Source organism: Macaca thibetana, chromosome 13 (genome assembly GCF_024542745.1).
Source record: "Macaca thibetana thibetana isolate TM-01 chromosome 13, ASM2454274v1, whole genome shotgun sequence".
Taxonomy (NCBI): Eukaryota; Metazoa; Chordata; class Mammalia; order Primates; family Cercopithecidae; genus Macaca; species Macaca thibetana.
The window spans coordinates 74,004,870-74,028,704 of NC_065590.1; the positions used below are offsets into that span (position 1 = coordinate 74,004,870).

At 38.3% G+C, this 23,835-nt stretch overlaps 1 protein-coding gene across 14 annotated transcripts in view; it reads right to left on the reverse strand.

Moving 5' to 3' along the window:
• LTBP1 (latent transforming growth factor beta binding protein 1) overlaps positions 1-23,835 on the reverse strand; it is a 446,965-nt gene that overhangs the window by 163,632 nt on the left and 259,498 nt on the right. For all 14 annotated transcript variants that reach the window (XM_050754120.1, XM_050754119.1, XM_050754124.1 and 11 more), the window contains 2 exons: positions 18,332-18,434; positions 14,530-14,601 (listed from right to left, as the gene is read on the reverse strand). In XM_050754120.1, the coding sequence (XP_050610077.1) occupies positions 14,530-14,601; positions 18,332-18,434 (175 nt within the window). The remainder of the gene's footprint in view (positions 1-14,529; positions 14,602-18,331; positions 18,435-23,835) is intronic.

Genomic DNA, 23,835 nt, shown 5'->3' on the forward strand with positions numbered 1-23,835 from the left:
TTCCCTCTGAGCCATTGACCATTGTAAAACATGATCTGGCATCATACTAAGTACATGACAGTTTCTGAGATTAAAAGAAAATACAACAGAAAATTATGATTAACCTCTGGTAGGCTAAACAAAAGGAACATTAAACATTTCTAAGTGTTTTGAAGAACTGAATTATCAAGTTTGGTTCACTGCAGTCTTAGTTCTTACCTGCTGGTTTTCTACTATTATTTCGAAAACATATACCAAGAACAATAGATTCCAAGTTTCATCTTCTTTTTTTTTTATTATACTTTAAGTTCTGGGATACATGTGCAGAATGTGCAGGTTTGTTACATAGGTATACACGTACCATGGTGGTTTGCTGCACCCATCAACCTGTCATCTACATTAGGTATTTCTCCTAATGCCATCCCTCCCCTAGTCCCCCACCTCCTGACAGGCCCTGGTGTTCGTCTCCCTGTGTCCATGTAATCTCACTGTTCAACTCCCACTGAGTGAAACACGTGGTATTTAGTTTTCTGTTCCTGCGTTAGTTTGCTGAGAATGATGGTTTCCAGCTTCATCCATGCTCCTGCAAAGGACGTGGACACATCCGTTTTTAAGGCTGCATAGAATTCCATGGCGTGTATGTGTCACATTTTCTTTATCCAGTCTAACATTGATGGGCATTTGGGTTGGTTCCAAGTCTTTGCTATTGTGAACAGTGCTGCAACAAACATACATGTGCATGTGTCTTTATAGTAGAATGATTTACAATCCTTTGGGTATATACCCAGCAATGGGATTGTTGGGTCAAATGGTATTTCTAGTTCTAGATCCTTGAGGAATCGCCACACTGTCTTCCACAATGATTGAACTAATTTACACTCCCACCAACAGTGTAAAAGCATTCCTATTTCTCCATATCCTCTCCACCAGCATCTGTTGTTTCCTGACTTTTTAATGATCACAATTCTAACTGACGTGAGATGGTATCTTTTTTTTTTTTTTTTTTTTTTTTTTTTTGAGACGGAGTCTCGCTCTGTAGCCCATGGTATCTTATTGTGGATTTTGCCTCCCGGGTTGCATTTCTCCGGCCTAATGACTACAGGCGCTGTGATGATGAGACGGGGCTTTTTTTCTGACCTCGTGATTTGGCCTGGCTGCTGGGATTATAAATGTCTTATTGTGGTTTTGAGACCAGTGATGATGAGTGTTTGTTGGCTTAAATGTCTTCTTTTATCCTTTACCTACTTTTTGATGGAGTTGATTTTTTCTTGTAAATTTAAGTTCTTTGTAGATTCTGGATATTAGCCCTTTGTCAGATGGATAGATTGCAAAAATGTTCTCCCATTCTGTAGGTTGCCTGTTTGCACTGGTGATAGTTTCTTTTGCTATGCAGAAGCTCTTTAGTTTAATTAGATCCCATTTGTCAATTTTGGCTTTTGTTGTCATTGCTTTTGGTGTTTTAGTCATGAAGTCTTTACCCATGCCTATGTCCTGAATGGTATTGCCTAGGTTTTCTTCTAGGGTTTTTATGGTTTTAGGTCTTACATTTAAGTCTTTAGTCCATCTTGAGTTAATTTTTGTGTAAGGTGTAAGGAAAGGGTCCAGTTACTGTTTATCTGCATATGGCCAGCCAGTTTTCCCAATACCATTTATTAAATAGGGAATTCTTTCCCTATTGCTTGTTTTTGTCAGATTTGTCAAAGATCAGATGGTCGTAGATGTGTGGTGGTATTTCTGAGGCCTCTGTTCTGTTCCACTGGTCTATATACATCTGTTTTGGTACTGGTACAATGCTATTTTGGCTACTGTAGCCTTGTAGTATAGTTTGAAGTCAGGTAGCATGATGCCTCCAGCTTTGTTCTTTTTGCTTAAGAGTGTCTTGGCTATACGGGCTCTTTTTTGGTTCCATATGAAATTTAAAGTAGTTTTTTCTAATTCTGTGAAGAAAGTCAATGGTAACTTGATGGGGATGGCATTGAATCTATAAATTACTCTTGGCAGTATGGCCGTTTTCACTATATTGATTCTTCCTGTCCATGAGCATGGAAAGATGTTCCATTTGTTTGTGTCCTCTCTTATTTCTTTGAGCAGTGGTTTCTAGTTCTCCTTGAAGAGGTCTTTCACATCTCTTATAAGTTGTATTCCTAGGTATTTTATTCTCTTTGTAGCAATTGTGAATGGGAGTTCACTCATGATTTGGCTCTCTGTTTGTCTATTATTGGTGTACAGGAATGCTTGTGTCTACAACCATACCACTCTGAATGTGCCTAATCTCATCTAAGTTTCATCTTTATACCCACATCACTCTCTTATATATTCCCAAAAACCTTCTAGAAAGAAAGAAACGTAGCAACTCACTTATGATAATGCAACTGAAGGCAACTTTGGAGACAAAGCTGTAACTTTGGGGCAATGGTGCCTAAGCAGAGAAGTCAGAGAACAAGATGAAAGAGGGGAAAAAGCATTTAAATAAAAACATCAACGAATATTTTCACTTTACAAGGCAGAACTCTAAAAATGAAAATTGTACTGGCCCTATACTGTTGAGTGAAAGAAGCCAGACACTAAAGAAAACACTTACTGAATTACTTGAAATTTCATAAGATAAAATTGATCTGAAGTTGAAAGGGCAGTGATTAGCTCTGGAAAAGAGGGAGCTACACACACACACACACACACCACTACTTATCTCACAAGGCTGTATCCAATGCACTTAACACAATGGCTCCACTAAACAGTCATTCAACAAAAGTTAACATAAACAAACAAACAAAAGTTAGCAAAATATATAAGTAGATTGAAAAGTTGTGTAAGGCAATCATGAACAAAAAGTAAATTTACTAATATTAGAAAAAGGAAAATTATCACATTCTTATGCAAACAATATCATAAAAAGAAAAGCTCCATGGGTCAGAAGCCACCATTATAATCTAGCTCTAGACCAACAGGCCCCAGATTCCAAGTGGAAATTTCCATAAAATTGCTAGACAGAAAAAGGAAAAGGGTGGGGAGGATGAAAATAAACTTCTGATTCAAAGTAAGCTTATAAACCCAGTTAAAAATGTTAATGCTTGTTTGCTAAGAAACTAATTGAAGCCACTGATTTGAACACAAATATTCTCTAGATGAGAATAATTTTACGAAATGGTTTTACCAAGATTCTTTAAAGATTTTCAGCATGCCTTAACCAGTTAAATGAATACTTAAAGAATATAAAACAAGAACAGGTAGCTATGAACAATAATTTATTAGAAACCTTGGAAATGAAAAACAGTCTTAAAAATGTAACAAATGGGGTAAAGCCTAGATGGGCATAGTAAAGCAGAAATTAGAAAATTGGAAAATGGAACTGAGATAACCATTCAAAATGCAGCAAAAAAGAGAATAAAAAGACAAAAGATTTTTTAAGAGCCATGAAAACCAGACTCCAACTATTGTTTAATGGGAGTTTCAGCAGAAAAGCATGGTGGAAAGTGATATTTAAAGACATAATAGGTGAACACTTTTCAAATTTGAGGAAAGACATGAGTTTTCAGATTGACATTACACTCTGAGTAAAATAAAGATAAATCTAAATATAGACACATCATGATAAAACTACAGAACATAAGGAATTAGGAGATTATCTCAAAAGAGAGAAAGACATTATCTACAAAGGAAGAGGTGTCAAAACACAGAAGTCAGAAGACATTGGTATAATATAGTCAAGCACCACTAGAAAACAACTGCCAATCTGGAATTGTACACACGAGTATGTCATTATAAAATGAGTGCAAAATAAAGATATTTTCAGACACATAAAGTATATACTTTAGTGACCCTCACTAAAGGATCTGTTAAAGAATATAACCTCGAAATACAGGTTAACCAGATAAAAATACAAGATAGCAGTCAAATCTGATTTTCAAATAAATAATTTGGGATGTACTTACTTTAAAAACGTTACTTGTTGTTCATCTGAAATTCAAATTTAACTGGGTGTTCTGGATTTTATGTGGCAAATCCTCCCCAAAATAAGAAACAAATGCAGAAAACAAGCACAGGATACAAGAAATACTGCCATCAGAAAAATGACAGTAAATTCATTTAACTATTAGGTATATGAGGGGAAAAGGGCTTTATTTCCATCAAGGAAATAGGTCAAAGGTGTATACCTTTGACAATACCTGTAAAATAATGACTCTGGTCTAAGCCATAAATCCATTTTCTTCCAAATTTCCAAGAGGTTGCCATAATGGCCTTTCAGTGTTCCATTGACAAAGATGCTCTCCTTGATCAAACTCTAGTCAGGCTCCTCCGAACCCTCTTCTCAACCAGGCTCTGCCTTCATGCATGCTTCTGTATTTGTCTCCGCATTGTCCAGTTTTAGCTAGAATCCTGTTAAGTTAGTTTAGCCAGAATCCCCCATGCTGGATATCTGATTGGGTTCCTCATCTTCCACCAACCCCTAGGTAATGTCTGCTCACCGTGATCTGCCTTCAGCAAGAATACCCTCCTAGGTTGGTTTAGCCAGAATCCCCCCTTACCCCGATGTGTCCTCTTAGTAATTTTTCATCCACTGATACCACACCCTCACCCTCACTCCTTGGTGATAAATTTTTACTTTTCCTTCTTTTCAGAGTTGAGTCCAATCTCTCTCCCCTACCCCAAAACTCCACTGCAGTAGTCCTTATACCTGTTACAACAGTTACCTGAATAAAGTCTGCCTCACTGTCCTTTAACAAATGTTATAAATAATATTTTTCTTTAACATTATGTTAAAAGCAGAACAAATCCAATAATTGTTTTCCCAGCACATATCACAAAGCCCATAATTAATCGCACGCAAATAAACCCAGTTAAAAATGTTAATGCTTGTTTGCTAAGAAACTAATTGAAGCCACTGATTTGAACACAAATATTCTCTAGATGAGAATAATGCAAACGGTGCATGCGATTAATTATAAGAGCTTTGCCCTAAAACTCTCAATCATTTCATCTCATCCTACCTGTTTCAATCCAGCACTATGCTGCAAGACACATTCTTTTCTCCAGCCAGGCAGGCTTTCTTGGGGGTCTCACCTGCACTTTCTAGTCCTCATTTATCTAGTGTTCTCAAAGCATTCGAAAACCAATCTTCCTTTATCTGTTCACAGTACTGCAGTTCACACTCAATATTTTTTTGGTAGTCATTAAGAGGTCTGAAATGCAAGCTACAGTCCAGACAAGCACTTTACAACCAAAAACTCCTTATGCAGAATATTGATCAAGACTGTTGAGTCTCATTTAATAACAGATACGCCCCCTGAAAATATGTACATTATCTTTTCTTTTGTCCAAATAAAATGTGATTTCCGATGCACTCCAAGGAACTTTTTATCTAAAAGGAGGCTACACTGAAAGTTTTGGTAATGAGCATTCTTGTGCCTCAATGTATCGGTTTCATAAATTTATTTTATTAAAGCAGAACGAGTATAACAGAATGGCGCTGAAAGAAAATTACGTGGCTAGCTCTTTCCTGTTTCCTTTAATGGGCTCATATGGAGTCAGCTAAAATTCAGCTAGTTTGAAGAGTAAATAAAGCAAATTGCATCCTGCTCACTCAAACTGATTTCATTACACTAAATTCCAAGGGCAGGAACAATGTCTTAGCCATCATTCATCACACATACTTCAGCCTATAGCAAGGAGTGCCCCAGCAATTAATCTTTGTGGAATACTGAGTCATTTAAAAAGTCTTCGAGATGATCTATGAATAAGGAATATACATACACTGAACTATAAAAGTGTAGATGTCTTTTAATTACATTTTAGCACGTGCTGAGATACTGTGGTATTGCCCACAGTACGTGCTAAAAATGTAGAAAACAATACTAGGTTGATTTTATCCTTGTAAACTGAAACTGGTAGGTGATTTTAATATGTCAAAAGAGATATTTGCTTTTAATAAAATATTTCACTCAACAGACTGATTCTCCAAGTACTTTCAGAACCAAATTCTATTTCTGAAACTTAGATTTACATCTAACTTTTTAAGAACCCACTTATGGCAAAATATGGACAAAAGAGAGTACTCAGTATTTCCACTCAGGGAAGGACTGAGTATTAAAGAAAAGCAGCACGGACATAGGAGCTCTTAGTATTATTTCTGCAAGGTATTATTTCATTTAATTCCCGTTCTACATCAAACCTTTATAGCAAAATAATCAAATGACAAATGCCACTCTAGATCTATCAGAGCATATAACTGCATTGTTTGTTATGATAAATGAAGCAAATTATAACAATTCCATAATGCTGAGGGTAGCAAGGCTGTTTTGGAGCTCCGGGTGTGTATATGCAATAAATCATTCCTTTGAAAAGATAATTGCAGCAGCACTAGAGAGGAGGAAAAAAAAACAACTTTGAAGGCAATTATTTGAAAGCTCCTCAAATTAACATGTATACAGTTGGTTCTTTGTTACTAAGTGCACATTAGTAAAAGTTGTTTCAGGACATTAGTTCACTTAGTTGAAGGAAATAATGTAATTCTAGTTATTAACCACTTTAATTTTAAAAGTGCTTTGTAAACTGAGAAGACATTAGACTGTAAGAACAATGTGGAAGGCACGAGCAATTAGATGCTAAATGGGCTCCTTTTGAAAAACTTTAGGAAAACAAAATCAAAAAGCTTTAAGGGTCTAGGAAAACTTAATGTACATATGTAATGTGAGCAAGTTCGATTTCATTTTACTGACCATCAATATCACAAAGGGAGTGAAATTAAGTCCTTCTCTCAATAGTAATTTTAATAGATTATACTGAATGAAATCATATTATGAGTCAAATGCCTTTGTAATGTAATTTAGCAGTGCCTCCTTGAGGCCCCATGAAATAGAATTTTGTGTTACTTCACTCTAGAATCATTGCCAAAAAGTATAACACTGCTTTACAAATATCCTCCTGAGACCTAAGCCAGGATTTGGGGTTACCAGTAGACCATCAGTGAATTGACTAAGGTAGAACCATCTAATATGCTCAGTATGAACAAAGTTTGCTGAGGGTCAGTCAGCCGTACCAACACAGGAAAATGAAAAAAAAAAATAAAAAACAAAAACTCATGCAATTACTTGAATAATTCTCCATTCTAATATGCAAAATAGACAGCAAGTGATTACTTGCAAATGTGCATTTCTATCACTTCTAAAGCAGTATTTTTATTAATATAAATTGTTCAAAACATTAATCAGCCAGTAGAAGAAATGTATTATATAACGTTCTCTCCCTCCCTCTCTCCTTCCTTCCTCCCTTCCTTCTTTCTTTTTAGAGACAGAGTCTCACTTTGTTGCCCAGGCTTCAGTGCAGTGGCACGACGATAGCTCACTGCAGCCTCGAACTCCTGGACTCAAGCAACCTTCCTGCCTCAGCTTCCCGAGTAGCTGGGATTACAGGCATGCACCACCACACCCAGCACGTTTTTATTTTATTGTTTTTGTAGAGACAGGGTCTTGCTTTGTTGCCCAGGCTGGTTTTAAACTCCTGGCCTCAAGCAATCCTTCTGCCTCAGCCTCCCAAAGTGCTGGGAATACAGGCATGAGCCACTGCAGCTGGCTGATAACCATCACTTTTTAATCAAATAAAACAAAATTAATATTAATTTCTTTGACTTCTATTAGCTCTCACAACAGATGGAATATCTTCTAATTAGCTAGTATCTGCATCAGTGATACTTTACAAAATACATACAAATATATAATTAGTAAAGGTGGCCATAGGTGGTGTGAGAGTATAACCCTGGTTGGGGCCAGGCGCAGTGGCTCACGCCTGTAATCCCAGCACTTTGAAAGGTTGAGGGGGGCAAATCACAAGGTCAGGAGATCAAAACCACCCTGGCCAACATGGTGAAACCCCGTCTTTACTAAAAATACAAAAAATTAGCCGGACGTGGTGGTGCACGCCTGTAGTCCCAGCTACTTGGGAGGCTGAGGCAGGGGAATCACTTGAACCCAGGAGGCAGAGATTGCAGTGAGCCAAGACTGCACCACTGCACTCCAGCCTGGCGACAGAGCGAGACTCCGTCAAAAAAAAAAAAAAAAAAAGAGAGAGAGAGAGAGAGAGAACAACCCTGGTTGGGCTTATTAATTATCTGTGTGACTTTGGGAAAGTTATTTACTTTCTCTGTGTCTCAGTGTCTAATTGGGACTAATAATGTCCAAATCTCATAGGACTGTTTGAAGATTAAACCAAGTAGATAGCATATGGACTAACCCATAGTAAATGATCAATAAAGGTTAGTTCCCTTTCCCTAAAACAGAACAAGATGGTTGATAGCATAAGTTCTGGCCTCATTCTACCTTGGTTTAATTCCTACATGTAGCACTTAAAAGCAATATGCTGTACAAATGACTTAGCTTCTCTAGGTCTCAATTTCTCCTGTAAAATGAGATATAATGGTACCTACTCTAAAAAGAAATTTTAAAGGCTAATGGAGATAACTGACATAAAGTGCTTATTAAACAAAGCATCTGGCACACAGTAAATTTAGTTATTCAAATCAAATTAATTCATTAAATTATTTAGTTCTTTATTTCCCTCTTTATAAGTTTATGACTTCTGGGCTTACAAACATAGTTTATCATGAATCACTGAAAATATTTTGGTTTTATTTGTAAGTCACTGGTACTTGACCAAGTAAAATAAAGTTATAATAAGAGCTTCTCGGCCGGGCGTGGTGGCTCACATCTGTAATCCCAGTACTTTGGGAGGCCGAGGTGGGCGGATCACGAGGTCAGGAGATCAAGACCATCCTGGCCAACATGGTGAAACCTGTCTCTACTAAAAATACAAAAAAATTAGCCAGATGTGGTGGTGCGTGCCTGTAGTCCCAGCTACTCAGGAGGCTGAGGCAGGAGAATTGCTAGAATCCAGGAGGCAGAGGCTGCAGTGAGCCAAGATTATGCTGCTGTACTCCAGCCTGGTGACAGAGTGAGACTCTGTCAAAAAAAAAAAAAAAAAAAAAAAAAAAAAGCTTCTTATCTCATCAACAACAAAGGAACCCTTTCTTCATCCACATCGAATCTATTTTTTAAAAATTGGGCCTCTGGGTTCACAAAAGTGAGTAAGACTGGGTCTTTGATGTCTGAGAAATCAGCCTGTCAGGAAAAGAAAGAGGTGAACAACAACATATAATGTGAATAAATAATTCCAACACAGAGTAAGAGGAAATCCTACTACTGTCTGGGAGACTCTCATGGTGGTTTTTACTATGGGTATGGCATGGAGCGTAAGCAGGAGACTGATCTTCAGGCCAAAAAGAGGATCTACTTGGAGGCGAGGTTTCTATATTTTCTGTTTAGAGGTACTATGTTAACTCTAAATAGACTGTGAAAAGTTAAACTGTTAAATTCCTGATTGCTCTAGGAATTATAATATAAACGGTCTATTAGTTACTACATACATTATAATTCCTAGAGCACTCCCTTTAAAATAATACAAAAAGGCCAGGCACGGTAGCCCACACCTGTGATCCAGCACTTTTGGAGGCAGAGATGGGTGGATTGCTTGTGGCCAGGAATTCGAGACCAGCCTGGCCAACATGAAACCCCATCTCTACTAAAAATACAAAAATTAGTCAGGTGTGTTGGTGCTACTCAGTTACTTAGGAGGTTGAAGCAGGAGAATCACTTGAACCCAGGAGGCGGAGGTTGCAGTGAGCTGAGATCGTGCCACTGCACTCCAGCGTGGGCAGTAAACAAGACTCTGTCTCAAAAAAAGAAAAAAAAAAAAAAGGTAAAGTGATACAAAAATGTATTGGTAAAAAGCCAAAACTAAAATGGAATTCTAAGGAAAGGGCAAGAAAAGAACAAAAAAATTCCTGATCAGACAAAGATGTTTAGATAGACCTACATCTAACCACATCAATAATTATGAGGTAGGAGATCAGCAGAACTTATTTTCTGAGCACTAATCATGACCCTGCTAATCAAAATAGGATGCAGCAGAAAAAACGGCCAGAACCAGCTGATGGCCATGAAGGCAACCTCTAGTCACCCTCACTGCTCATTAGCATCAAGACACTCCCACCAGCACTATGACAGTTTACAAATGCCATGACAGTGACCCAGAAGTTATCTTACATGGTTCCGGGAACTCCTCCACTTATTTTCTAGAAAATTCTAAATAACCTGACCTTTAATTAGCATATTATTAACAGTGAGTATTAAATGTAGCTAGCCAGCCATTTACAGGGACTGCTGCTCTGGATGGCTACTGTTGCTGTATGCTGCTACTGCTGCTGCTACTATGCTGGGCCACTCCACCTGTGGGATAGCCCTGGTCTGTCTATGGAGCAGCCACTCTGTTGTACCTGCTACTCTAATAAACTTGCTTTCTTTCACTGCTGGCTCAGCCTTGAATTATTTCCTGAGCAAAGCCAAAAACCCTCTCAGGTTAGGCCCCAATTATGGGCTATGCCTGGATCAATTACTTTAGATTATACTGCAATAAACACCCTTATTAAGAGGCAGAAATATCAGAATGTAGAAAAGAAGCAAGACTCAACTACATGTTTTCTATAAGACACCCATTGTAAAGGTAAAAAACCACACACTGAAATTTGCCAGACATGAAAGAAAAACATTCATTCCATAATCATAACAGGCAATTTTAACACCTCTCTCAACAACTGATACAACAAGAAAAATTTCACAAGTATTTGGATATTAAGCAATACATTTCTAAATAATCCATGGGTCAATAATAAAATCAGAATAATTTTTAAAAACTGAACTTATTATTGCAGCACCAGTCACAATAGCCAAGATAAGGAATCAACCTAGGTGTCCAACAATAGATGAATGGATAAAGAAAATGTGGTGTATATACAAAACAGAATACTAATCAGTCATAAAAAAGAATGAAATCTGTCATTTGTATAACATGGATGGAACTGGAGGACATTATGTTAAGTGAAATAAGCCAGGAACAGAAAGTTAAACAGCACCTATTCTCACTCATATGTGGAAGCTAAAAAAAGTTGATCTCATTGAAGTAAAAAGTAGAACAGAAGATAACTAGAGGCTGGTAAGGGTAGAGGGAAGGTGAAGGTAAAGAGAGATTTGTTAAAAGATACAAAATGACAGCTGATATGGTTTGGTTGTATCCCCACCCAAATCTCATCTTGAATTCCCATGTGTCACGGGAGAGAGCTGGTAGGAGGTAATGAATCATGGGATCAAGTCTTTCCTTTGCTGTTCTTGTGACAGTAATTTTCGTGAGATCTGATGGTTTTAAGAAGAGGCATTCCCCTGCACAAATGCTCCTTTTTCAGACTGCTGCCATCCATGTAAGATGTGACTTGCTCTTCCTTGGCTTCCACCACGATTGTAAGGCTTCCTCAGCCATGTGGAACTGTAAGTCCAGTTAAATCTCTTTCTTTTGTAAAATGCCCAGTCTTGGGTATGTCTTTATCAGCAGCGTGAAAACGGACTAATGCAACAGCTAAATAGGAATAAGTTCTAGTGTTCCATAGCTACATAGTTTCAAATAGGTAGAAGGAAAATACACTGAATGTTCCAATTATAAATGTTCAAGATGATGGATTTGCTAAATACCCTGATCTGATCACTACACATTTTAAGTATCAAAACATCACTACATACCCCGTAAATATGTATAATTATTATATGCTGATAAAAAATAAAAGGAAATTATTTTAAAACTTGAACTTAGAGATAAGAATATGACACAAAATTAGGGGACACAGTTAAAGTCAGAATCTAGACTGATAGAAATTTACTTTCATTTATATTTCAGGAAAAGAAGAAAGGCTGACATCAATGACCTAAGTATGCATCTGAAGAAATTAGGAACAGTAGCTATTGAACAAAAAGTTAAAGGAAAAGAAAACAAAGAACAGAAATCAGTGAAATAGACAAATGTTTTCAACAAGGCAAATAATTGATTCTTTGGGGGAAAAAATTGGTAACATTGATAAACCACTGGCAAGCCTAATCCAAGAAAAACAAATATAGCACAAATAGCAATATAACTAAAAGGGACGGGGGTTGCTATATAAATTAAAAAGAAAACAAGAGAATATTAGGAAAACATTTCATATTAATAAATTTGACATTCTGGATAAAATGGCACTTTCTAAGGTAATATAGATTATCAAAACTGACACAAAGTAGTAATGGAAAATCTGAATAATAGTATAGCTATTAATTTGCTCCATAACTGAAACACTTTCTAAAAGAAAACTTCCAGGCCAAATGTCTTCTCCTGTGAATTATTCCAAATACATAAGGAAGAAACAACACCATAAAACTATCTGAGAGTAAGCCTACTGTCTTCAAGTATCCATGAATGGTAAAAAATGGCAAACAAATAAAAACAAACACACCATACCTAGAGAACATATGTATATTTTATCCATTTGACGTTAAGAGAAATTAGGAGCATCTGACATTCTGGAAAATGTATCTAACAATTAGCTATGCAGGATTGAAATAGTGAAGGATAAACAAGGACCCTCCTCTGTCCTCTAGTTTAATGGAACAACTACAAGAAAGCCTTTTCTGCAGAATAGAGTTCCCCAACAACCTTGTGATGAAATGTCTTTGGAAGTACTGAGCTTCCTGTCCATACAGGTGATTTGACAGTTTCATAATAACTATTGGCCAGGGATATGATAGAGTATTTTTACCCTAAACAGTATATAAGGTTAGATGGCTTGTAGGCACATTCCAGTTCTATGATGCTATCATTACCATCTGTCCCCTGGGACAGAGACTGTGAATAAAAAGAAAGGAATTACAGCTCAGCTTTTCACATAAGTTTTAGCCCCTAGACACCTAGTTTCCTGAAATGTCCTCTGTGATTAGGTACGTCTTGTTTTGTAGGACAGTTAATCATTTAGTGGCATGTTTACAAACATTTAAAGGCGTGTTTATATGGCAGCCATTATATTTCCCTTCAGTCTGTACTTCTGTGTGCTAAACACACTTATGTTTCTAGGCCCTTCACAAACCTGGTTGACTTTATTAACCAAAAGACAATAATGAACACTGAACATCCAAACCCCAAAATCAGTCTGACGGGCACAGTGTACAAGGTTGTTACTTCCACTGCCCTGTTCATTCTATTTCTACTAATGCATTCTACAAATGTGCTAAGGCTATAGACGTTTATCCAATTCTATAAAACAATAACTTGGTTTATACTGTAAAATATGCATCTTAAAATCTGTTCATTATTTAATTTAACCTACTCATTCATCCATCTAATTAATTTAATGATACCTTAAATTCTGACTCTAAAATTACATAGATTAATCCAATATTCCCATGTTACTAAGTTTTACAGATGTTTCTCAAAATGTGTCATGGGTGGCCTCTCCTTAAGTGGTTAATTCTAATTTTCTCAACATTCTGTGACACACGATGAGGGCTTACAATATTTTTAAGAAAAAGTCTTTTAAAGACAGAATATATGTGCATTTCTAAAGAAAATCTTTTATGTTAACAAAGACTCTACACATCAAAAAAGTTACACAGATGCAGCACTATAGACAATTTACTTGAGAAAATTCTCAGGTAATCAAGATATTCCTTTGACATGAGCCATTTGAATAGGGGGTTAACCTATACTCTGTAACATGACCTTAATCTACTCTATCCTAAATACATATGCTGGTCAAGGATACAGAGCCTCAGAACACAAGTCAGAAGACATGTGCCATGTTCTCAACATGGCTTTTGGTTCTATTAGACTCTGGGAGGCTCTCTGCTTTCTCGATTTCAATGTACACGTATTTCCAAGTTACTAATAACATCTTCATCCTAGACATGTAAAGGGAAATTAGAAGCGTTGATCTTCCCATAAAGTAACTAAAACAAAATATGGTATCATATTGGGTACTAAACTAGGCCTTGGTAAACTCAAGTTATAATCTCAGCTCTATGCTGCCACAAGAAAGTCACTTAACCTCTCTGGGCTTGAGTTTTCTTATTTATAAAGTAGACACTGGACCAGACAATCTCCCAGCTTCCCCCTGCTTGTACAACTTTGCTGTACTGTTCAACATAAACTGAGCAAAAGTGTTCAGGGCATTTCATACTTAGCTACATAGCTTTTCTTCTTGCCTAAGCAAAATGTGTTTACTCTGATATCTAGTTCCTGACATGACCAGCAACATTTCGATGACAGGAGAAAAGGGAACTCTGTTGCCCAACCATGCACTGGCAATGAAGTAGAACTGCCAGGTACATGTGGGTGCATGCAAGCACATATGTGCACATGCCCATGCAAGGATATGACTAGCATGGAAACCACATGTGCTCTCTAATGTGATCCAAACTCCTATCCAAACTCTTTTAGATTAAAAACTTGCAGCAAGTGTCAGTGGTAATAAAGCAATTCCAATAACCATACTTTAAACTTATTTCCTTCTATTTCCTTAGCCAAAAGGAGTGAACATGAGATGGTTCACTGTGACAGGCTGGGCGAATGAGCAAGCTGTGGCAAACAACTGACGTTTCTAAAAACCAAAACAACTGTTGAGTTCACATCAATGAATTCAGTTAGTCTTACCTTGGCAAAACGTGTTGTTAACCCGCTTATAACCTGGTAGGCATTCCATCATTTGGTTGTATCCATGATAAGCTGTAAGGGAAGAAATGCTTTGTTACACACTTAGTTTACATTCTTACAATCTTAGACTATTATAAGCGACATCTGAAGCCATTTAAGGCATCAGCAGACTTACTTATTCATTTATTAATACAAGAAACCAATACCAACGTATATCTCCATAATTTCTTTCCCATTCTGCTTATTTTTCAGGATACTTCTTATTTTGCAATAAAGTCCCAAGAAGTTATCAGTAAATCTTTATTATGTTAACTGAAACAATCTTGAGATTGTTGTACATTTTCTTCTAATTAGTGATTACATATTTCCATCACAAAGCATCTATTCCTCCCCAGTGATGTGCTTCAGGGTTTGGATTTTCTTATCCATTGTAGGTAGGGTTACTACATGTCCTGGAACATTCTGGGTGATGTCTGTTATTCCAGCAAAGTTAATTAACAGTACTTTACTCCCCAAAGTGTCCCAGTTTAGACAATAAATTATACACTCATCCTAATTACTGGCTCGGACATCCTAGTCATGAGATGATTCTTACTATTATGAACCTGAGAAGAATAGGCAGGTGATGAGAGGAAGTCAGGAAATTAAAAGGGCTGCACTCAGAATAGGCAAACAATACAAATGTTGCAATCACCAACTTCTCAACAAAATCCTATTTCCTGAGATTCTGATACTCTTGAGTGAGACCTGAGAGGCCTAGTGGATGGCATAGTGGATGCAGCCAAAGTTCTGGGATGTGGCAGAAGTGGGTTTCAAATCCTCTTCCTATCAATAGCTGTGACCTTGGGAAACAAGCCTCTTGGGTTTCACACAGAAATTCTATACAATGAGGGTAATTCCCACCTACTGAGCAGGAAGAGTACTTCCGCAGTTTAGAGAGAATTCATGAAAAATGCCTACCACAGGGCTTGAGTGTGACAAGCACTCCCAAAATGTCAAATGCCATTGCTATGTCCTGCAATAAGGAATTCTATTAAGAGAATACTACGCAACAGAAAACAAGCTATAATCAAAATGGGATGAAAGATTAGACCATTAAAAAGACTTGAAAGAGGAGTAAAAGGGGAAAGTAGAAAATAAAAAGGGAAATTTTCTATTAAAACATAAAATTATTTCAGCCTCCCCATATAAGCTTTATCTATCACCACTAAACAAACAGGGTGAATAGGTACTGGGGTGTCCCTCTTCTACTTCAATTCTTTTCTTTGCTGTATTTCCTCTCTCTTCAGATTCCCCCAGATGACTAAAAGAGATCAGAGTGAGGCATCTGGGAAAGGCAAATTAAAAGAGGGGAGATATGGGCGTGTGGGAGTCCCCCCATTCAGCTCCTTGGCCTCACGTCTGTCTTGTCCCATAGACCACTGGAGCACACTTCCTGCAGAGATTGTGGGGTCTCTGGCTGCAAACTCCTCAAAGACAAAAGAGATGGATATTAACTTGTTTTAGAAGTTTCAACAGTCATCTACTTCAAGGCAGAGGGCCAGACCAGGCAATCTCTTACAGTCCTCCTCAGTTTAGGATTTTATGTTCATTTTCTTCTCAAAAGTTTTAAAGGACAAGTGACTTGTTCATGCTAAGCACATTTCTAATGGGTCACAAACTATTTAATGAAATCATTTGCAGATTTAAAATTAAGTTTTCACGGCAAAAAAAAAAAAAAAAAAAAAAAACGATCAACAACGAAAGGCCGTTCTGTATGTGGCTAAATAAAAACTTCAAATGTTAAATAAAAGCCACTTGAAAAGTAAAGTTTGAACTAGTTTGAGTGAAAAAAACAAACAAAAAAAAGAGGTGTGGAACACAAAACCATAGCGGAGAAAGCCAAGGAAAGTCTGCTTCCTTCCAAACTGAACATGATTTAGAGAGGAGTCCCAACCAAGGAAAGGAAAACTTTATAAATGACACAGGAAGAATGTGACCCTGAGTGTGTTTCTTGGGAGTGAGTCACATAAGACAGCACAAACAGAATAAATGTCAAGATGTTAATAGTTTACTTCATTCATAGTCCACATTGCCCTCCCTGAAGTGAAAGCAGTTTCTTCAATTTTATACATTAAATGAGCCAACATATGGATTTATTTTCATCAATATGTAGTTAAAAGTGACAAACTTTGCACGTTCACATTCAACTAAGTCCTTATCAAGATCAAAATATAGAGCTCACAAACCACAGAAATCAATGAACTCATCTTAGATAAAAATAACGCAATTCTAGACAAAAATGACAAAAGGTCAAGAGTGGAAGTTAGGGATTAAAAAAACAAAAAAGGACAGTAGGAGTCGCTTTACCTTAAATGTCTATCACATCCCTGCTACTTTGGGGTTTAGACACGAGAGAGAAGAGAAGCAGCTAAGCAAAAGATACACAAAGAAGAGGGTAAATGAAAAAGAAAAATAAGAAAGATGGGGAAGGTATTTAATATTAGAGAACATAGACTTAGCCCCAAAACAAAGTTCTATGAAACTAACTTCCCTCATCCTTAATCCTTCGACCTAACAGTGGAAAACATATCATCCTCCTCAATATTCCTACAGACAGACAGACACAGTAAACAAAGAAGAGGCAGGTTTAAGGAAAAAAAAAGAGGGCAATGCCTTTTCAACGTTTTAGCTATAGATTCCTGTTTAATGATCCATAAGACTCAATAGTAAATGAAAAAGCTGGGAATCGAACTCAGGTCTACCTAACTTCAAACACTAAAATTTTTAAATCAAACCAAATGTATCATAGCGATCCCTTTGGTCAGGTTGCCAAAATAATTTTAAGCAAATGGATCTTCCAGTGAGGATGAACCATCACACTCAACCTACTTCCTGGAAATTCACATTGCAAATGATCATCAAATCAGCTTAGAACATCTACTTGGAAAATTCTCTCAGTACTGAAAATGTCCTTATTTACGTGGATTATTTTTGTAAATGAAGAATTCATTAATTATGAGGAACTTTTCACTAAAGTTATTAGAATATTATATTCTAATAATATATTCTGGATATTAGAAATCAGTTATCCAGAGTTAATACTACATTGAAAAACTAAACGTACAAATTATTGTTGGTAAGAGAGTATTAAAAAGGTGTAAACCTGATTTATTCAGATCAATATGTTCTAAAAAATACTTTAAAAACAAATCAAAGCCTGGGGGTGTTAATACAGATTAATGTTGCTGAGGTCTGTGACAGCATAAAACTAGTGTTAGAAAAAATGGGAAAGAATTGTGTCCTAGTGATTACAAGTTTCTCTTTTACAAATCAACAACCAATTATTTCTCCATTTCAGCTTTCCTTTTAATGACATTTGAAAACCGATAACATAACAAAAACTACAACATACGTTGTGGATATTAATAAAAATCTCATTTAAGGAATTTAAACCTAGGAAATAACAACTGCACTGACTTTTTATAGGGTTTGAAACATTTACTCACCATTTCAAAAGAGATCTTATTTTCTCTTCCCCTGAGACAAAAAGTCTGTTTTAGCTCATTACCGCTTAAGACTTTTTTTCCCCATAAGTAATCCAACTAAAGAGGATAATTAATAATTGTGCTTATTACAAAATAATTGACATGAAAACTTTTTCAGACTTGCAATTTTCTGGAAATGCATATGATAGTACTACATTCTAGAATTCAGTAAGAGAGTTATTTGAACGTCTAATACTGCCTCATCATTAAACGAGTAATCATAAAAAACAGATATGCTACATTGACCTGCAAAGGAGTGAGGAAACATTACTTACATGGTTTCTTGGGGCATTTCTGGCATTTGTTAAAGCCCCAGGAGGTACCCACAGTTCCACAGCAGTCCTCTTGCTTTGAAAGGCCAGGGAGCGCTTTGCCACACTGCAATGATTAGGTGTGAAATATGAAGGTTAATTGAGTGCAGGATGCCCAGCCCCAGAGCACTGCTGTACCTCACAGTCACACTATAAACCAGTTCCCTTGTTATCGACACAATTAGAAAGGAAAAAAACTGTAAAACTTGGAAAGAAAATACCTGGACAGAAATCAATACAACACAAAAATGAACAAGTACATTTCCAAATGACAGCACCTTGGTATTTCCAGTCTAAGAAAATCTGTCACTGCTCAGGGTACTTTATAAAACTTACATTTCCAATGCCTTTTTTTCTTAATAAGAGCCTCATAATGTATAAGATCAATATAGGCTTTTTAGATTTTAGTTGTATCTGTCTCTTTAAATCTCTTGTGTGGATCATCTGGGAACAGAACTCTAAGGGTATGGCATGTGTGTAAAACGTGAGAAGATGGCACAGGTCCCACCTACAAGAGGCTTCTGATCTTCCTATAACCCCAAGGCCTGGGCACTGACAGGACAGAAGAAACAATTACTGGCTGGGCCAAATCAGCTGTAGCAAAGACGAAGGCTCCAGGCAGCCAAGTGTTCTGACCCGGGGAGGTCAGCCAAGCTAGGAAGGTGCCAGCATGTTTAAGCAAGACCGGCTTGAGCAGGCAGAAAAGCAGGACTTACAGGCTACTGGTGCAACATGGTTGTCCAGTGTTAAGACCAGGTAAGACTCCTGGTCAACCATAGGAAGTGAGAAAAAGCTGAGAGGCAGGGCCCTGAAGTTAGACCACCTCAGTGGGGCAAGGAAGTGCCTAAGAAAACAGATCCTGCTCTGTGGACCTATCCAAAGGCCAGCCTGAGGGGAGGACCACCTGACTCTCCACCCCTGCTGTGCAGGCTAACACACCCCACATTTTTGTCTCCTGTGTAAACGCAGAGCATCCAAGGGGTTATTCTGCCTTCCTCTGCCTCAGTCTCTACAAAAATCCTCCCAACAGTTTCCAGAGTTGTCTTTCCAATCTGATTCAAATCTGATCACATTACTGATGAAACCCTTTCACTGACTCTCCATTGTCTGAAAACTGCACACTCTAGAATGATCTATAAGGTCCTTCCTATTCCCACCTGAGGCAATCTCTTGTCCCCATCCACCTCTATCCTGCAGACATACCAAAGGGCTCTTTATTTTCTGAACAAACCACGTCCTTCCAAAAGGAGCACGTCTCCCTGGAACACCCTCTCCTTTTTTCTTTCCCAGAATAGACTTTATTCAACCCTTGACATGTATTAATAGCTCTGAGAACCATCACTATGAAACCTCCCCTATCTCCTTAATTCCAATGAGTTCCTCCCTCCTTTTTATCCCACAGCACTGTCTATATAGTCTACTGCCTCTGCGATGCATTTCTGTTCAATGCATATGTATCTTATGTTTATATTCCAGTACACAGTACATGTTGCAAATGCTCAGGAAACACTGCATGAAGAAAGGAACAAACAACCTAGGGAACTAAGGAACAAGCTAGTTGTAGGCCATCCAGGCAAGCAATGGCTGTATGAAAACCAATGGAGGGGTCAGGCATGGTGGCTCACGCCTGTAATCCCAGCACTTTGGGAGCCCAAGGCGGGCACATCATGAGGTCAGGAGATTGAGATCATCTTGGCCGACATGGTAAAACCCCGTCTCTACTAAAATACAAAAAATTAGCCGGGCATGGTAGTGCATGCCTCTAGTCCCAGCTACTCAAAAGGCTGAGGCAGGGGAATCACTTGAACCCAGAAGGCAGAGATTGCAGTGAGCCAAGATCGCACCACTGCATGCCAGCCTGGCGACAGACAGACTCCATCTCAAAAAAAAAAACAAAAAACAAAAAACCAAGAAAACCAATGGAAGTTTAGCATCCATACCTCAGGCTAGTGAGCAGTGTGTGGTGACAGAAGGTCCAGGCAGGTGGTGGCCCTCAGAAGGACAGCAGGTAGTAGACACCAGTCACCTGGCAGGCCTCCAGGGACAGCGTTTCTTTCCCGCCAGGTCCAAGCATGCAGCATTCTGATTAAGGCTCTAAGTGACTACATATCCAAATTGTAAAACAAGACCAAACCACAGAAGGCCCAGCTAAGTTTTAGTTACATCATAGCTTTGATGTTCTAAGGTTTCATTATTTTTAATGATTTCAACAGGATGCTGTGTGCTCTCCAACAGCAGTATATGATAGTGATTAAAAATGTGACTCAGGAGTTAGAGAGGCCTGAGTATGAATTCTGACTGTAGGACTTCTTACACGCATTATCTTAGACATTTTCCTACCCATAACATAGATTGCATTGTAGTATCTTTCTCACAGGGTCATGAAACATGAAAGAAAAAAGGCACGTGCAATGCTGAACATTATAGCTGACCACTTACATGTGTCAGGTATCATTACCATTATCATTATTATTATTATTAGTATAGATCAAAGCTCCCTACTCCAGATGTCCCATCTGAAGCCCCTAATGTTTGTCGGATTCCCCAGGGAGTAGAAGGTGTGTGAGTGGAGTAGATTGTAAATGGTCCTGTCAATCAAACAGGTTAGTCCAATTGCCCTCTCGAAAGTACCAGACTCCATAAGAAATGACCCTGAGACAAAATGAATTTCCCTAATAAAGCTGGTGTTGAAGACATTTTGAGTTAAGCAAAAGTAGGCATACCAAAACAATTGCTTTTTTCTTTTAGATGAACTTGAAAAAACACGTAATTCTGGGGAAGGCACTGAAAAAAGCCCTAGTGTAAGTCAGTAAAGCCCAAGACCATCACATCTCTTGAAACCGGGGCAGTAACTCCTGTAGACACGTGACACGCATTCCTTGAAATAAGGAAATTCTCTCATAAAACATCACAACTGGATAAACAGCGAGGGACGTTGTGTGCCAGATACCAACGCACTGACTCGGAGAAGTCTGTTTGAAGACAGGGCTCTCAGCGAAGTGTTTAACCACGTGCAGTGAGGGAAAGTCCCCGAGGCTGGAACAGCGGTGGGGCCACAGATGAATAGTCTCAGACATGGGGGAAGACTGGACCAAAGGAAATATGATAAAGTGGTAGGTGGGTAGGTAGTCCCAGAGACAGCGAAACAAACATGCATCCGCATGTACACGCAGAGTGGGGAGAGGAAGAGGAAGAGACACATCCAACGTGAGGACAAACGGGAACCTGAGAGAAGACAGGCACATACTGAGGGCTGGAATCAGGTAGTTTCCATACTCCTTGAGCTTAATCACAAAACATGTAACCCTGAAATATGAAGGACTGAAGGGAGGAAAGGGCAACAATGACCAGGCCTAAGACTGGGAACAAAATGATTCTGTAAAAACACAGAGGTCCCCACTGTTGCAACCTGGCTGCCAAAGCATGCTTAGGGTTTATTTCCAGTTTTATAAAATTGATGTAAGACACCAGTTCACATCATATACAGATCATTCTTGTACTGGACTCTTTAGGTTCGTCTCCTAATCAAGCAAAACACTCAACACTTGCTGATTTTATATGCTCAAAATGTTAGAGGCAGTTAAAATCCAATTTTCACCTTGGATTCCTAGAATGTTTTATTGGGTAGGGCAAAAATAAATCATTTTTTCTCAACCGGGCCTCCAGAAAGGTACAAGGTTTTCATTACATGATTCAGGCCGCTTTATCCCATGGCTTTGTTTTTGCAGGTCCACGGCCAAGAGCAGCATAAGCCATCCAAATTGATTAAATAAATGGTAGTGTAAGTGGTACCACAACACTGTGTGTGTCTTGAAACTGGGTCTGCACAGTATAAGAATAAGCTACAAGAGATGAAGTCACAGTTAAAACAAGACTGAAAGTTCTCCATATGCCTTTCAGTTATTTAACTATGAAGAGGCATCGATGTGCAGCCAGAAACTTCATCTGAGAGATCTTTGTGGCCATACTCAGAGTTCTCACCCAAGAGATCACTGAACACCACAGGGTCTCACCTGGATGTAAGACATGCCTAGAAGAAAAGAAGGTAGAGGAAAGATCTTCTTTCTCCCACACCAAAAGGCCACACTGAAGAGAATCACATGGAATAAGATGAGATCAGCATTCAGAAAATCCTTGTCTATGACTGCTAGGTTCTGCTCTTTGGTGACAGTAATCACGTGGATATAGGCTCACGCTAACTATATTTTTACGCACAGATTGAGGTGATGTTTTACAAGTTAAAAACACACATGGAATTCCTCCTTTGTGAATTATTCACTACCTTCACACGGAAAACTTCATCATTTCAGGATGTGTCTTACAAATAAGCAATCCTGGAGAAATGCGCTAAATTTACAACCCGATATTTAGCTAAGTCAAGTCCAAAACAAAAATCCTATCGGGTCAAACAGGCTACAGTGCCTCAAAAAGCTCACACAACCTTGGGCTGCAGATTAACAGACACTACAACCCTACACAGCTGTCCCAGGATTCCGCCCATGCATGACCTAGCTGAAGCACTGCAAGCAGAGAAATGAAAGTTCTGGCAACCAAGTCCTGTGAGGATCAACCGAGGAAAGGAGGAATGGTGAGACTACGTGCAGACACGACAGCAGTGTTCAGATACCCTGAGCAAGAGGAAGCCTGTTGTATGATAAAGGTCCAGGTTGAGGATCTCTGATCCAAAATGCTTGGGACTAGAAGTATTTTAGATTTCAGTTATTTTCAGGTTTTAGAATATTTGCAAATACTTACAAGTTGAGCCTCCCAAATCCACAAGTGCAAAATCTAAATTGTTCCAACGAGCATTTCCTTGGAGTGTTATGTTGGTGCTCAAAACATTTTGGATTCTGGAGCCTTTTGGATTTCAGACTGTTGGATTTGGGATGCTTAACTTGTATTGGCAGGACTAAAGGCTACAAATCATAGAAAGAGTGGATTCAACCTCATTAAGTAGAAGATCCTTTCAACAGTTAATGCTCCTTAACAGTGGAAGATGCTGACTTCACTAGGAACTGACTATGGAAAACCATCTCTCAGGGATGCCCAGGATTTGAAGCAGATGACCTTTACAACTTTTGCAAGGTCTAAGGTTCTGTGGTCACTACATACTGATGGGTTACATTATCCCATCTAGGAAATACAAGTTACTACACACCACAGCAGAACTCAAGTGTTTCTGTTGCTCTCACATCTATAATAGGACTGCGTCTGAGCAGATGGCCTCCTAACCACCTCCTTTTGTCTTATCTCCTCCTCCCTCATTTCCACATCTCTAGAGTTGCTCATGCTGCCTGGGCCTCTAACTTCAGGACTTATACAAATAAGGCAAAAGAAAGAAAAACAAACAAAGCTACTCCCAGCCCTGATTCACCAGTACACTGGTCATGATTCCTGGAACATTGAGTGCATGAAAATAACTTTTCAACCCTTCTTACGTGCACATCTGTATGAACCCTGTGATTCAG